General features: G+C 28.3%; 1 protein-coding gene across 1 annotated transcript; it reads left to right on the top strand.

Moving 5' to 3' along the window:
- Window positions 1-9,575: 9,575 nt before the first annotated feature.
- On the top strand, window positions 9,576-14,789 carry Aux (cyclin-G-associated kinase). The gene is made up of 6 exons (XM_074254332.1): window positions 9,576-9,841; window positions 10,332-10,393; window positions 10,487-11,072; window positions 11,366-12,192; window positions 12,280-14,163; window positions 14,236-14,789. Exons 1-6 carry the CDS (start codon window positions 9,718-9,720, stop codon window positions 14,341-14,343), a joined length of 3,591 nt encoding a protein of 1,196 aa, XP_074110433.1. The 5' UTR covers window positions 9,576-9,717; the 3' UTR covers window positions 14,344-14,789.
- The last annotated feature ends 319 nt before the right edge of the window (window positions 14,790-15,108 follow it).

Below are 15,108 nucleotides of genomic sequence, written 5' to 3'. Positions count from 1 at the left end.
TAGTGGGCAACTTCATTTCTGTTAGTTTTGTGTCACGGTGTGCGCGCGCATCGTAAAATTTCACTCTCATCAATTTTTCATAACGCGCCTAAAGAAGTATAACTTCAAAAACAAAAAAAAAATACTTGATGAATTAATCTGCAAATTTACAAGGGGTAGAAGGGGAAAATTGAGGTAAAAACATTTTTGAAAGCCTTGGTTTCTTCATCAATATTTCGGCTCAGATGCAGCCGTTTTACTAAAATAACGGAAAAAGTTAATTTGTGTAACTTTTTGCAAATTAAAATTTAGAATGAAAAAAAAAATTAGGAAAAAATATTTTTCACTTCACGCTAATAAAATCCATGATTCTACAAAATTAGGAAGTCATTGATATCACCTCAACTCTATAATTTACTAATTCATTGTTGACTTGTTTCTAGTTGCTATGATATGAAATGTAGTAAATTAACGTAATGGAAAATTTTTTGTCACAAATAAAAAAAAATTTGCATAGAATTATTGTTGTTAATTTTTACTAAAAATGTTATATGTTTATATTCTAGATTATAAAAGTATTATACAATACTTTCAATATCACCGATTTAAATTAATTGGAAAGATTGGAATAATTGTGACACAATCGACCTGAGAAATGTATCTTAGTAATAGTAAAGTCGAATATTTTTTAAATAAAATTATATTTAGAAATATTAAAGAATTTTTTGGGTTATATCTGTATAGTTTTAATTTATTTACTATTTTTTTTCTCTATTTTTAAGTCTAAGAGTATTTTTTGGATTGATTTTAGGCTGCGTTGAGTCAATAAAAAAAAAATTGTTTAGAGGGCAGCATGTACCGAAGAGTAACACTTCAATTGTGATAAAACTCATGATCATAAGAACGCGCGATCGGGACGCTTTTCTCTTCAGTATCCACAGATTCGGTAGAATCTGGCGCCAAGTTCCGTTCAAAAATTCCGTTGTAAACGGAGCGCCAGACTACCGACTGTGTTTACTGTAAGCAGAATGGTATTTCGAGGTTGCAAAATTTTATTTAATTATATGGTACTCCTTTTTCCAAAATGATATATCATAAAAGTAAGTCATACTCTATTTTACTGATATTAATTTATAATAATCAATTATAACATTTAATTCACTTAAAATTATTAAATTTTATCAGCACAAACTATAGTAAGCCCAGAAATTTCGATCCTGACTTTTTTTGCATGGAGAAAAGTCACCGCCATAGACTAGATAAAATAAAAATGTGTAGTAATCTTACTATAGATACGCAACTACACTGAAAAAAGTTAATTCACAGCTTGCATCTACAACCACCAGAGTGCACTGGAATTATTTCTACATAAACTGTAGATTCAACGGGATAGCTCACTGAAGTTAGAACCGCAAATTTTTTTCTTTAAATTTTTGATTTTTTTTTCTATCACGTTTTCAGCTTTTCGTTTGTTCTTTATTATTCACTCTCAACATTTGATCGTTCTCCATTTATTTATTTTAAAAAGAATTTATTAATAATGTACCTTTAAGTTAGCCCCCCTGTCGCATTTTTTAATATTTTGGTAGCAATTTGGGTCATCAAGCCTCTATTTTTGATTGTTCATGTATATTTAACATTTGTTCCTACTTCACATTTTTTATTTGTTGTTTAATTAACATTTTTAATTAGCTGTATGTATGCATTCTAAATATTTGCACTGCGCATGCGTCAACTTTACGTATATAGACTTTTAGCGCGGTTTTTGAAAATTATAGTAAAAAGCACATCTCATGTGTAAAAAATTAAAAAATTTACGAGTGTAATTTTTTAGAAATTACTATTTAATTAATTCAAATAATTAAAAAAAAATTGTTAGGCGTCAGCCAATATCAATGTCATTAAGTAAATAAATAAATAACTAATAAATATTCATTTCATTCTAAATTTTTTAAAAATATCGAGAGAATTGTTAATCAATGCATGTACATTTTTTTTTTATTTTCATCAATTCTATTTTCATGAATACTACGAACTATTAAAAAAAAAAAAAAAAAAAAAAATCCATAACAATTAACAAAAATTTCAATACTTTATTAAAATAAAACTTATTATAAAATTATTAAATACTACACGTTGCCCTTTTGTCCTGTGACCTCTATAATTGAAATTACAAGAAAAATACACTTACTCTAATCACACTGCTGGTCAATATAATTTTCAAAAGTCCGCGCTGAAAGTCTAAACGTAAAGTTGACGCATGCGCAGTGCAAATATTTAGAATACAAATATTCGGCTTATTAAAAATGTTAATTAAACAAGAAATAAACAATTTGAAGTTGGAACAAAGGTTTTTGTACATGAACAATCATAATCAGAGGTTATTCCCATTAGATAGTGTACCATTCTATGATTTTGTGGTCGTTGCCGATAGGTTGCATTATTATCCAATCAAGTGGATTTCAAATAATTTTAATCTTTAGGTGAAAAGTCTTACAATTATGCGCGTGGTGTATTGTGTCATTTACTTACTACAATGTCATAATAACAATAACACTAATAATACAAATTATGAGACTGAAATTAATAATAGCGGTAATACCAAATTGAGGTTAAAAATATCATTATCATTATTATTACTGAATGAATTATTGTTATTATTAAATTAATGTGTATTAGAGTATTAAATCCAAATCAACAACTTTTTTAATTCAAAAAATGTTAAAATTTTTACTGTATATAAATAAAAATGTAAAATCCCTATTAATAAGATAGTTAATCGCTTTTAACCGCGGAGTTTACGCGGATCAGTCACGTTAAGTTTTTTAATGCTACTAGCTACTATGAGAGAAACAGAATTTCAATTTTTTTATTAGGATTTGATTATCAAAATTAACGAATAAACAACCTATCATATTAGAATAGCTTTGCCTGCATTAATTTATTCATTTATGAATTTTCAATTTTGCGCGGGAAAAATTTAATTTTGAAATTAAGAATGTTAAAATACTTTATAAATACAAAATTTCTAGAACAAACTATCAAACAACTTCATATGTGGATGGTTTTCAAACCTATTCTTTCTATTGAATTTCATTTATTAACTAGACTAAATACACAACAGGCTAAAGATTGTTTGAGTTTTACTTTCTTCCTTTAGGCCAGCAGTTCAAGATTTAGGCAATTCTCATTGGATAGTGTACACATTCTACGACTTTGTAGTCGTTGCCTGTAGGTGGCATTGTTATTCAATCGAGCGGATTTCAAATAATTGTAATTTTTACGCCATATGTATTACACTTGTGCGTATGATGCATTGTCCCCTTTATTAACAATAATTTCATTGTAACAATAACAATAATAATTATTATAAAAATGAAATTTATTATATCGGTAATGATAAATTGATGTTAAAAGTATCATTATCATTGTTTATCATTACCAAAATAATTATTGTTATTGTTAAATTAATGTGTAGTAGAGCATTAAATCTAGATTAACAACTTTTTTAATTCAAAAAAATGTTAAACTTTAACTATATATACATAAAAAATTTTAAATCCCCATTGATAAGCTAGTTAATTGATTGAAACCGAAGAGTTTACACGGGTCAGTCACGTTAAGTTTTTTAATGCTACTAGCTACTATGAGAGAGACAGAATTTTAATTTTTTTGTTAGGATTTAATTTTCAAAATTAACGAATAAATAACCTTTTATATGATAATAGCTTTACCTGAATTAATTAATTTATTTACATATTTCTAATTTTGCGCGGGAAAAGTTCAATTTTAAAATTAAGAATGTATTAAGAGGCGAGCAAAAAATTACACTTAACAAAAAGATATGAAATCCGAACAAAAACAGTTTCACTGTTAAAAATTGCGCCAAGTCCACGTTCATAAAACTCATCTCAATAACATCTGCACTTTGCAAAAAAAATAAGACTCGTTACAATAATTTTCATTATATACAAAAAAACGTCAAATACAAAAAAATACCAAGAAACCGTCATAATGTTGAAAAAATTGAAAAAATTTGTTGAAAATTTAAAAATTAAGAAAAAATTTTTTATCGTACTTGGCGCGCGTCATTGAGTACCCCAAATTTTTTTCGGACGAATTTCAACCCGAGAAAAAACGATTTCGCTTGAATTTATGTAATGTAAATATGTATAATTAATTATATATATATATATATATATATATATATATATATATATATATATATATATATATATATATATATATATATATATATATATTATATCTTATCAGCTCTAATTATATAATATATGATTTCATACATTGTTATGTTTATAGATTCACATCCGTGAAGTATACTCACCGAATTAAAAACACTGCTTACTGGATTAATATCAGTTTCAGTGAAAAAATCCGTTTCGAAAATTTTTTTCAGATTTTTAGTGAAAATAACTGTCAATATGGTAGTCTGGTGAAGATCTCTCATAGTAGCTAGTAGCATTAAAAAACTTAACGTGACTGACCCGTGTAAACTCTTCGGTTTCAATCAATTAACTAGCTTATCAATGGGGATTTAAAATTTTTTATGTATATATAGTTAAAGTTTAACATTTTTTTGAATTAAAAAAGTTGTTAATCTAGATTTAATGCTCTACTACACATTAATTTAACAATAACAATAATTATTTTGGTAATGATAAACAATGATAATGATACTTTTAACATCAATTTATCATTACCGATATAATAAATTTCATTTTTATAATAATTATTATTGTTATTGTTACAATGAAATTATTGTTAATAAAGGGGACAATGCATCATACGCACAAGTGTAATACATATGGCGTAAAAATTACAATTATTTGAAATCCGCTCGATTGAATAACAATGCCACCTACAGGCAACGACTACAAAGTCGTAGAATGTGTACACTATCCAATGAGAATTGCCTAAATCTTGAACTGCTGGCCTAAAGGAAGAAAGTAAAACTCAAACAATCTTTAGCCTGTTGTGTATTTAGTCTAGTTAATAAATGAAATTCAATAGAAAGAATAGGTTTGAAAACCATCCACATATGAAGTTGTTTGATAGTTTGTTCTAGAAATTTTGTATTTATAAAGTATTTTAACATTCTTAATTTCAAAATTAAATTTTTCCCGCGCAAAATTGAAAATTCATAAATGAATAAATTAATGCAGGCAAAGCTATTCTAATATGATAGGTTGTTTATTCGTTAATTTTGATAATCAAATCCTAATAAAAAAATTGAAATTCTGTTTCTCTCATAGTAGCTAGTAGCATTAAAAAACTTAACGTGACTGATCCGCGTAAACTCCGCGGTTAAAAGCGATTAACTATCTTATTAATAGGGATTTTACATTTTTATTTATATACAGTAAAAATTTTAACATTTTTTTGAATTAAAAAAGTTGTTGATTTGGATTTAATACTCTAATACACATTAATTTAATAATAACAATAATTCATTCAGTAATAATAATGATAATGATATTTTTAACCTCAATTTGGTATTACCGCTATTATTAATTTCAGTCTCATAATTTGTATTATTAGTGTTATTGTTATTATGACATTGTAGTAAGTAAATGACACAATACACCACGCGCATAATTGTAAGACTTTTCACCTAAAGATTAAAATTATTTGAAATCCACTTGATTGGATAATAATGCAACCTATCGGCAACGACCACAAAATCATAGAATGGTACACTATCTAATGGGAATAACCTCTGATTATGATTGTTCATGTACAAAAAACCTTTGTTCCAACTTCAAATTGTTTATTTCTTGTTTAATTAACATTTTTAATAAGCCGAATATTTGTATTCTAAATATTTGCACTGCGCATGCGTCAACTTTACGTTTAGACTTTCAGCGCGGACTTTTGAAAATTATATTGACCAGCAGTGTGATTAGAGTAAGTGTATTTTTCTTGTAATTTCAATTATAGAGGTCACAGGACAAAAGGGCAACGTGTAGTATTTAATAATTTTATAATAAGTTTTATTTTAATAAAGTATTGAAATTTTTGTTAATTGTTATGGATTTTTTTTTTTTTTTTTTTTTTTTTAATAGTTCGTAGTATTCATGAAAATAGAATTGATGAAAATAAAAAAAAATGTACATGCATTGATTAACAATTCTCTCGATATTTTTAAAAATTTAGAATGAAATGAATATTTATTAGTTATTTATTTATTTACTTAATGACATTGATATTGGCTGACGTCTAACAATTTTTTTAATTATTTGAATTAATTAAATAGTAATTCCTAAAAAATTACACTCGTAAATTTTTTAATTTTTTACACATGAGATGTGCTTTTTACTATAATTTTCAAAAACCGCGCTAAAAGTCTATATACGTAAAGTTGACGCATGCGCAGTGCAAATATTTAGAATGCATACATACAGCTAATTAAAAATGTTAATTAAACAACAAATAAAAAATGTGAAGTAGGAACAAATGTTAAATATACATGAACAATCAAAAATAGAGGCTTGATGACCCAAATTGCTACCAAAATATTAAAAAATGCGACAGGGGGGCTAACTTAAAGGTACATTATTAATAAATTCTTTTTAAAATAAATAAATGGAGAACGATCAAATGTTGAGAGTGAATAATAAAGAACAAACGAAGAGCTGAAAACGTGATAGAAAAAAAAATCAAAAATTAAAAGAAAAAAATTTGGCGTTCTAACTTCAGTGAGCTATCCCGTTGAATCTACAGTTTATGTAGAAATAATTCCAGTGCACTCTGGTGGTTGTAGATGCAAGCTGTGAATTAACTTTTTTCAGTGTAGTTGCGTATCTATAGTAAGATTACTACACATTTTTATTTTATCTAGTCTGTGGCGGTGACTTTTCTCCATGAAAAAAAAGTCAGGATCGAAATTTCTGGGCTTACTATAGTTTGTACTGATAAAATTTAATAATTTTAAGTGAATTAACCCTGATAGCCAGCGCTTTCTCAGTAAGTGTTGACTCCCAGCAGTTACGGTTAAGTTATACATCAAGTTGGCGGTAATTCTTCACTCAACAACAGTTGTAAGCAAATTGACAGAAATCTACGGCCGCAACTTGAATACAAGTTAACAATCAAACTTGTAGTTAAATTTCCTTTCAACTTTACTACAATTTGAAGGAAATACTTGTACAACAAGTTTTGACGTCTATTTGCAGAGTAAGTTATAGGTAACTAATAGGTAATCGCTCGCTTTGCCAACTCTTTCCGTCAAGTTTGCTTCAAATTGCGGACGTAGATTGACAGTAAGTTATAGGTAAGGTGGCTATCAGGGAAATGTTATAATTGATTATAATAAATTAATATCAGTAAAATAGAGTATGACTTACTTTTATGATATATCATTTTGGAAAAAGGAGTACCATATAATTAAATAAAATTTTGCAACCTCGAAATACCATTCTGCTTACAGTAAAGACAGTCGGTAGTCTGGCGCTCCGTTTACAACGGAATTTTTGAACGGAACTTGGCGCCAGATTCTACCGAATCTGTGGATACTGAAGAGAAAAGCGTCCCGATCGCGAGTTCTTATGATCATGAGTTTTATCACAATTGAAGTGTGACTCTTCGGTACATGCTGCCCTCTAAACAATTTTTTTTTTATTGACTCAACGCAGCCTAAAATCAATCCAAAAAATACTCTTAGACTTAAAAATAGAGAAAAAAAATAGTAAATAAATTAAAACTATACAGATATAACCCAAAAAATTCTTTAATATTTCTAAATATAATGTTATTTAAAAAATATTCGACTTTACTATTACTTAGACACATTTCTCAGGTCGATTGTGTCACAATTATTCCAATCTTTCCAATTAATTTAAATCGGTGATATTGAAAGTATTGTATAATACTTTTATAATCTAGAATATAAACATATAACTTTTTTAGTAAAAATTAACAACAATAATTCTATGCAAATTTTTTTTTATTTGTGACAAAAATTTTCCATTACGTTAACTTACTACATTTCATATCATAGCAACTAGAAACAAGTCAACAATGAATTAGTGAATTATAGAGTTGAGGTGATATCAATGACTTCCTAATTTTGTAGAATCATGGATTTTATTAGCGTGAAGTGAAAAATATTTTTTCCTAATTTTTTTTTTCATTCTAAATTTTAATTTGAAAAAAGTTACACAAATTAACTTTTTCCGTTATTTTAGTAAAACGGCTGCATCTGAGCCGAAATATTGATGAAGAAACCAAGGCTTTCAAAAATGTTTTTACCTCAATTTTCCCCTCAATGATCTTGTAAATTTGCAGATTAATTCATCAAGTATTTTCTTTTGTTTTTTTTTTTTTAAACTAATTATTCAAAATTCGGAAAGTTTTTTGCTTCTTCAACATGTGCAAGAAGTGTTCATAAATACGTACGTACATATAATTGTCAAGTAATGCATTTTTTTAGCCTTACTCATATATTTAAGAGATAATAGAGCATATTTTCAAGTAAATTTTTAAATGAGGATCGGTGAAAAAGATAAATTTGTACGAAATCTACCTAAAAATTATCTAGGTACACATTTAAAAGTTTATTGATCGAAAATTCATCATGCTAGTAATTATATCTCCAAGTGCACATCAACGTTTTTGAGCAGTACTTATCGTATAGCGTCGTTTTTAAAATTATTCTGTAAAAAATTCGACACGTTCCGGATTATTTGTTTAGTCCTATTTACAGTTGAATATAAAAATAGTATATTATTTGTAATAATTCAAAATGGCAATTAAAACAACATTAATCTAAAAATTTTTAGGATCTCTTTAACATATACATCATCAGTCCATTTCGCATTTGAAAATTGGAAAACGTCGTTTTTTGGAACTTTAAACAAAATTCTAGAATCGTATACGTTTTCCACCAGAGATTTTCGATATTGCCCGTGACAGTAAAGTGTGTAGTCATCGTATTGTAATTTTATGACATTAAAGTTAGCAGCTACTTGATAATTTTTTAATTTTATTCAACAACTTAATTTTTTCTACAAAACTATATTTAAAAAATTGCATTTATAATTTTTTTAAATTTCTAAATGTCAATTTTTTGTTCTCATTTATTTTTGCTATAATTGGTTTGTTAAAAAATTCTAAAAATTAATGAATAGCTGCTAAATTAATTCTCATTGTAATTTTCATATTTCTACCAATATATCTTTCTTACTTCATAGCTATAAAAATCGGTATGTATGTTTTCAATATTCCATCGAGTTTAATCATGAATAAATACATTCATAACTATGAAATTTAATTAGGTTTTATGAAGAACTAAATATTTTCTTAATAATTTTATTTATAAAAGTTATTTACATTTTACATTTATCTATTCTTTTATTTTTCATTTTCAAAATTGAATATTTAAATATTCCCGGGAGAATTGAATTTACGTCGGTAAATTATTAGTAGCCAATACAATGAACCCGCAAGCAAGGCGTCGAGAAGGATGAGGACATGAAAAAAAAATATCACAATAATACAACCATAACACTATTTGCGTATGACGCAGATAGTATGTGAGTAGATATAGATATACAATAAGCAAAAGAAAGAGAGGAGTAGGCCAGAGTAAAATAAGTGTAATGTTGAATGTCAATGTTCTATACGTCAGAATTACAATATGGACGAACAGCATCGGATTGATGATTTTCAATCGTAACATAATATATAAAAAACTCTACTAAACAACTTTTACAAATAAATATGTCGGATTACTTAAAATCGGCGTTTGGATATTTAAATGGTAGTACTGGTACTAATGAATATGTGGGACAAGTGTTAGAAATAAGTAATGTAAAATTACGAGTAAATAGATTAATTGCTGAGGGTAAGTGTTCACCATTTACTATTTTTAATAACAATAAAAAAACATTTATTGTTTATAGTATTGAACTTGTCATTCGGTAATTAATGAGTTAAAAAATTGTTTAAATCTGAAATATCACTTACATTATTTTAATTCATTATTGATCATTATTTAATTTGTAAAACAATTGTTATTATCTGAAATGTAAGTAGTTAAGAATCAATTTTTACTTTTATTATTAAAATTATATTTTATTGCAATAAGTTATTTTTAAAGCAATTCAAGCAATAGTGATAGTTGAATTAGTCAAGAATTATATCGTTCATTGTTCATATACATTGTAATGCTCTAAAAATTATCAAGTGAAAGTTTCAGTAAAGTTGTTGTTTCGTATTTTATAGGTTTTAAAAATTTTTTTTTTGTTGTTTTGAAAAACTTTTAATAACATAAAAGTAAAAATATAAATAATAAAAATATAAGTTGTTTATGGCATATTTTGTTACAAAAACAGGTGGCTGGGCGTTAGTTTTCGCAGTAGAAGATATTGCCACGGGTAAAGAGTACGCATTAAAGGTAGTTAATATTTATTTATAAAAAATAATTGTAAAACGTTGACACTTATAATGTAAAATACTTTTAATAATACAAAAATATTGTAACTTATAGAGACTGATAGCAGTAGATGAAGAAGCAAATAAAAATATTATAAAAGAAATAGAAACATTGAAAAAATTATCTGGGCATCCCAATGTAATTCAATATCTATGTGCACAACGAATTGAGCGAGAAGAAAGACGAGGATGTGAATACTTAGTAGTAATGGAATTATGTCCTGGTGGTACTTTAGCTGATGTACTTCGTGGTACATCAGCTAAATCTTTAACTCTACCTCAAGTATGCCGTATAGCTTATCAAATAACTAAAGCAGTTCATCATATGCACACTCAACAGCCTCAACCAATTATACATTTTGACATAAAGTTAGAAAATTTTTTGTTTGCAAGTGATGGTCTCATTAAGTTATGTGATTTTGGCAGTTGTTCAACTCAACAAATATTACCAGATCCATCATGGAATGCTCAAAAACGTTCCATGTTAGAAGATCAAATGGCAAGATTCACAACACCTATGTATCGTGCTCCAGAAATGATGGATACCTGGAATAATGAACCTATTGGTCCACCAGTCGACTGTTGGGCGTTAGGATGTATTCTATACACTTTAGTTACTCTTCGTCATCCTTTCCCAGAAGGTATGTACGAACTATTCATTTTTCAATATTTATGAAAATAAAGTTAGCCGACATCTAAACATTTTTATAATTTTTTTTTTCTATTGAAAACATTGTTACACAAAAATATTTTTTTCTCAAAAAAACTTGAAAGACTTTAAGTGCAATTTTTTAAAAATAATTTTTTGTAACAAATTTGATGATTAAAAAAAATTAAATAATGGCCAAGTGACTGCTCACTTAAATGTCATCAATATTTTATTTTATTAAGTTTGTATAATGTATTCAATATATAATTTTATTATTATTTTTAGGTAATAAATTAGCAATCATCAATGCAAAATACTCACCACCAACTCCAAATCCTCGTTATGAATCTATTTATGGCTTAGTAAAAGGTTGTTTAGAACCGTCTCCTATAAAACGAATGACAACGTCAATTTTATTAGAAAGATTAGCAGCTATTGCTGAATCAAACAATTTTGATCCAAGAGAACCTGCTAATTTAGAAATAAAAGCTCCACCAGCACCACCGCCACGGATATCTCCATCTACACAACCGTCAGCTGTAACACCAACAGTACCAGCAGCAGCTTCCTCACGATCTACCCTGCCAGCTTCATCAGTACCTCAACAAATGCCTGCATTACATCGACCTATTCCAGCGCATCAGCCACCTTCTAAAGTTCAAGGGATTCCAAGTTCCGGTCTTTTTAGTTCTTTGAAAGGTGGTGCAGGCAGTATTTTTCGTAATCTTAAAGATACATCTAGTAAAGTAATGCAATCAGTGCAACAGAGTATGGCTAGAACTGAATTGGATGCTAGTTACTTAACATCGCGTATATTAATAATGCCATATCCAGCCGATGGTATAGAATCTACGTATCGGGCTAATCATATAGAAGATGTACGAGCATTCCTGCAAACCAGACATCCTCCACCAGCAAAAATTCAATTGTACAATCTTTCTCGGGGTCGGCCAAATGTGACACGGCTTCCAGGAAAACACATTGACTGCACATTTGCTTATTCTTCCCCAGATTCTAATGCTCCACTTTTATCTGCTCTCTATCAAATTTGTCAAGATATTTATAGATATCTTGATGCTGACTTTAACCATATAGTGGTGCTATACTGTGTAGTAAGTACAATTTTTACTCTTACCCACAAACCGGCGAAATTTAACAATTAAATTTTTTTAATAATGCTTAATAATAATTTATTTTAGGATGGCTGTAGAGCAAGTGCAACAGTCGCATGTGCTTTACTACTTTATGCCGGTGTCTTATCCAAGCCAGAGGAAACAATCGCACTTTTTACAACTCGAAGATGTCAACCACCTCAATTACAAGCATCAGAAATGCGATCCATAAATTATATGAGCATTTTACATTCTGGTGTTTATCCACACGCAAGACCTTTAACATTACGATCTCTAATATTACAACCTGTACCGTTATTTACTAGAGCTAAAGATGGATGTAGACCTTACATTGAAATTTATAGCAATGGTGCTTTTGTATTTTCAACAAAGAAACCCGAATATGAAGAAATGAAATTATTTGATATGATGGAAGGAAAAGCTTGTATAATAATCGGTGATGCTACTGTTCGTGGTGATGTTACTATTGTTATTTTTCATGCTCGACAACAGCTTGGCAGGGTTATTGGAATTAAAATAGCTTCACTACATTTCCATACGGGTTTTATTCCACCAAATGAAAGTGCATTAAATTTCGATAAAAAAGATTTAGATGATACTCCAGAAGTTGGAGGACAATTTCGAATTATTCTTAATGTTATGGTTGGTGAAGAAAATTTAAAACCATCTAGAATACCAGCTCCATGGGAAGTAGAAGTATCTCACGATGAAGACCTTAGGCCTGATCCGTTATTTGGTTCAACATTAGAAATGGAAGAAACACTTGAAAACTTTAGAACTCCAGGTAAAAGTAAAATACCACCAAGACGACCTTCTCCACCAATAATAAAACGTGAAACATCAAAAGAAGATACTTCAGAACAAATACCGTTGCATCAATCAGAAGAAGAAGAAGACGAATACAATGACAATGATAATAATAAACAAGAAAAAGAAAAATACGAAAAGCTTCAAACAGAAGAAAGTGAAGTTATTAATTCACAACGCGATAATATTTTAACAGAAGCTGTTCTTTTAGATTTTGGAGGAACGTCATCAGGTGAACCTCCCTCAAATATTTCTTCTGTAGAGCCTACTCCAAAATTAGATATATTTTCAGATGCTTCAAAAGTTCAGAATGATTTATTTGGTAATTTTTCAACATTCAATAATTTAGTGACAACTGAAAATACACGAGAAGTTAATAAGTCAGTTTCAAATAATATATTCACTAAGAGTGGTAGTAGTAATTCATCGAAAGATCAAACAGCTCAAAAAGGAACAGGTGATTTCTTGTTTGATCCTTTCGGTGGCAATAGTTCAAATGATCTCTTGAGTAATTGGGCAAATACTGGAAAAACCTCTGGCCTAAAAACTCCAAATGAAGATCATTTTCCACGTAATTCAAGTGTACCAAATTTTGGAGCACAAAATAAAGATCCATTTGCAAATTTAGCTGGATCTTTGGGTGCGGGTCTCAACGTTAGTTGGAATGGTACGCCCCGAGATTCAAATACTCCACAATCGTCAAGCCCAGCAACTACTGGTACGCCAATTCATTCTAGTCCGCGTATGCCCAATAAATCTAGTGCGCCTGCTGAGAGTAATAATATAGATTCGTCAATTTTTAATAATAAACCAGCTAACAAGAATACTGATGTATTTGAAGATCTCCTCGGTAGTCAAGGATATAATTTCTTTAGTTCACGAAAAGCTGATAAAGACAGCCCAAAGACTATTAACGAAATGAGAAAAGTTGAAGCTGCTAAAACAATGGATCCAGACGTATTGAAAGTATCTGAGTGGACTGAGGGTAAAAAGGGAAATATTCGAGGACTTTTATGTTCACTACATACTGTTTTGTGGCCAGAAGCTGATAGATGGCAACGATATGAAATGCATCAGCTCGTTTCACCTGCAGATGTAAAAAAAGCTTATCGAAAAGCATGTTTGGCAGTTCATCCAGACAAGGTAAATTAAAAAAACATATTTTTTTTAATGTAAATTTAATTATACTGATCATATTTTTTATTATCATTTCAGCAATCTGGAACTGCCAATGAAAATATTGCAAAGCTCATATTTATGGAATTAAATAATGCTTGGAGTGCATTTGAAAATGATGCATCACAACAAAATTTATTTAGTTAATTAGATTAAAAGAAAAATGATTATAATTTAAAGAAAAAAGGTGTTTAAATATTTTTGATCTATACAAATACATAGATATATATTTTTCGTTGTTCGTCTTTCGAGTAAAAACTCATTTCGCCAACTTTGCGCACTTGTGTGTTGCTATTCTCAATGCATAAGATAAAATTTATTACATTCCAACAATTATAATGATATTATTATTAGCTGTAACTGCGGTATCTATCTGATTGCATTACAGATTTTACAAATTATTTAATCGATATTTTAATTAATATCGAACTATATAAAAATGTATGTATTTTAGTTTTGATTTTAAAAAATGTTAAATTAATCTTAAAATCTTAGAAGAAAATAATCACTATATGTCAATACATGTATATAATGAAATGTAAATTTAATAGATTCCCGAATATATGAAAATATTTTCTGGATGAGGATAAAAATTTCAATTTATTATTTAGTCCTATCCATTTAATTAATATTTTTATTAATTTTATTTTATATAAAATTTAGATTCTATGATAATGCACAATTATAAAATAAAAAAATCGATCATATTTATGAGGCTGAAGTTAGCTGTCACTTGACAATTTTTTGATTTTTCTTGAAAAATGAACTAAGCATAGAAAATTATTTATAAAAATGTCATTTATAGTTTTACAGAGCTGCTAAAGATGAAGTTTTTAAATAAAATTTTCTTGCTATAATTTGTTCGTTAAAAAAATTCTAAAAATTATCAAATGTCTTTCAACTTCAGTGTCA

Source organism: Cotesia typhae, unplaced genomic scaffold (assembly GCF_013202065.1).
Source record: "Cotesia typhae breed Kobodo isofemale line unplaced genomic scaffold, CoteBio_Ctyphae scaffold_13, whole genome shotgun sequence".
Lineage (NCBI taxonomy): Eukaryota > Metazoa > Arthropoda > Insecta > Hymenoptera > Braconidae > Cotesia > Cotesia typhae.
Note: the sequence above shows the minus strand (reverse complement) of the source record. Positions and strands in the feature narration are given on the sequence as shown.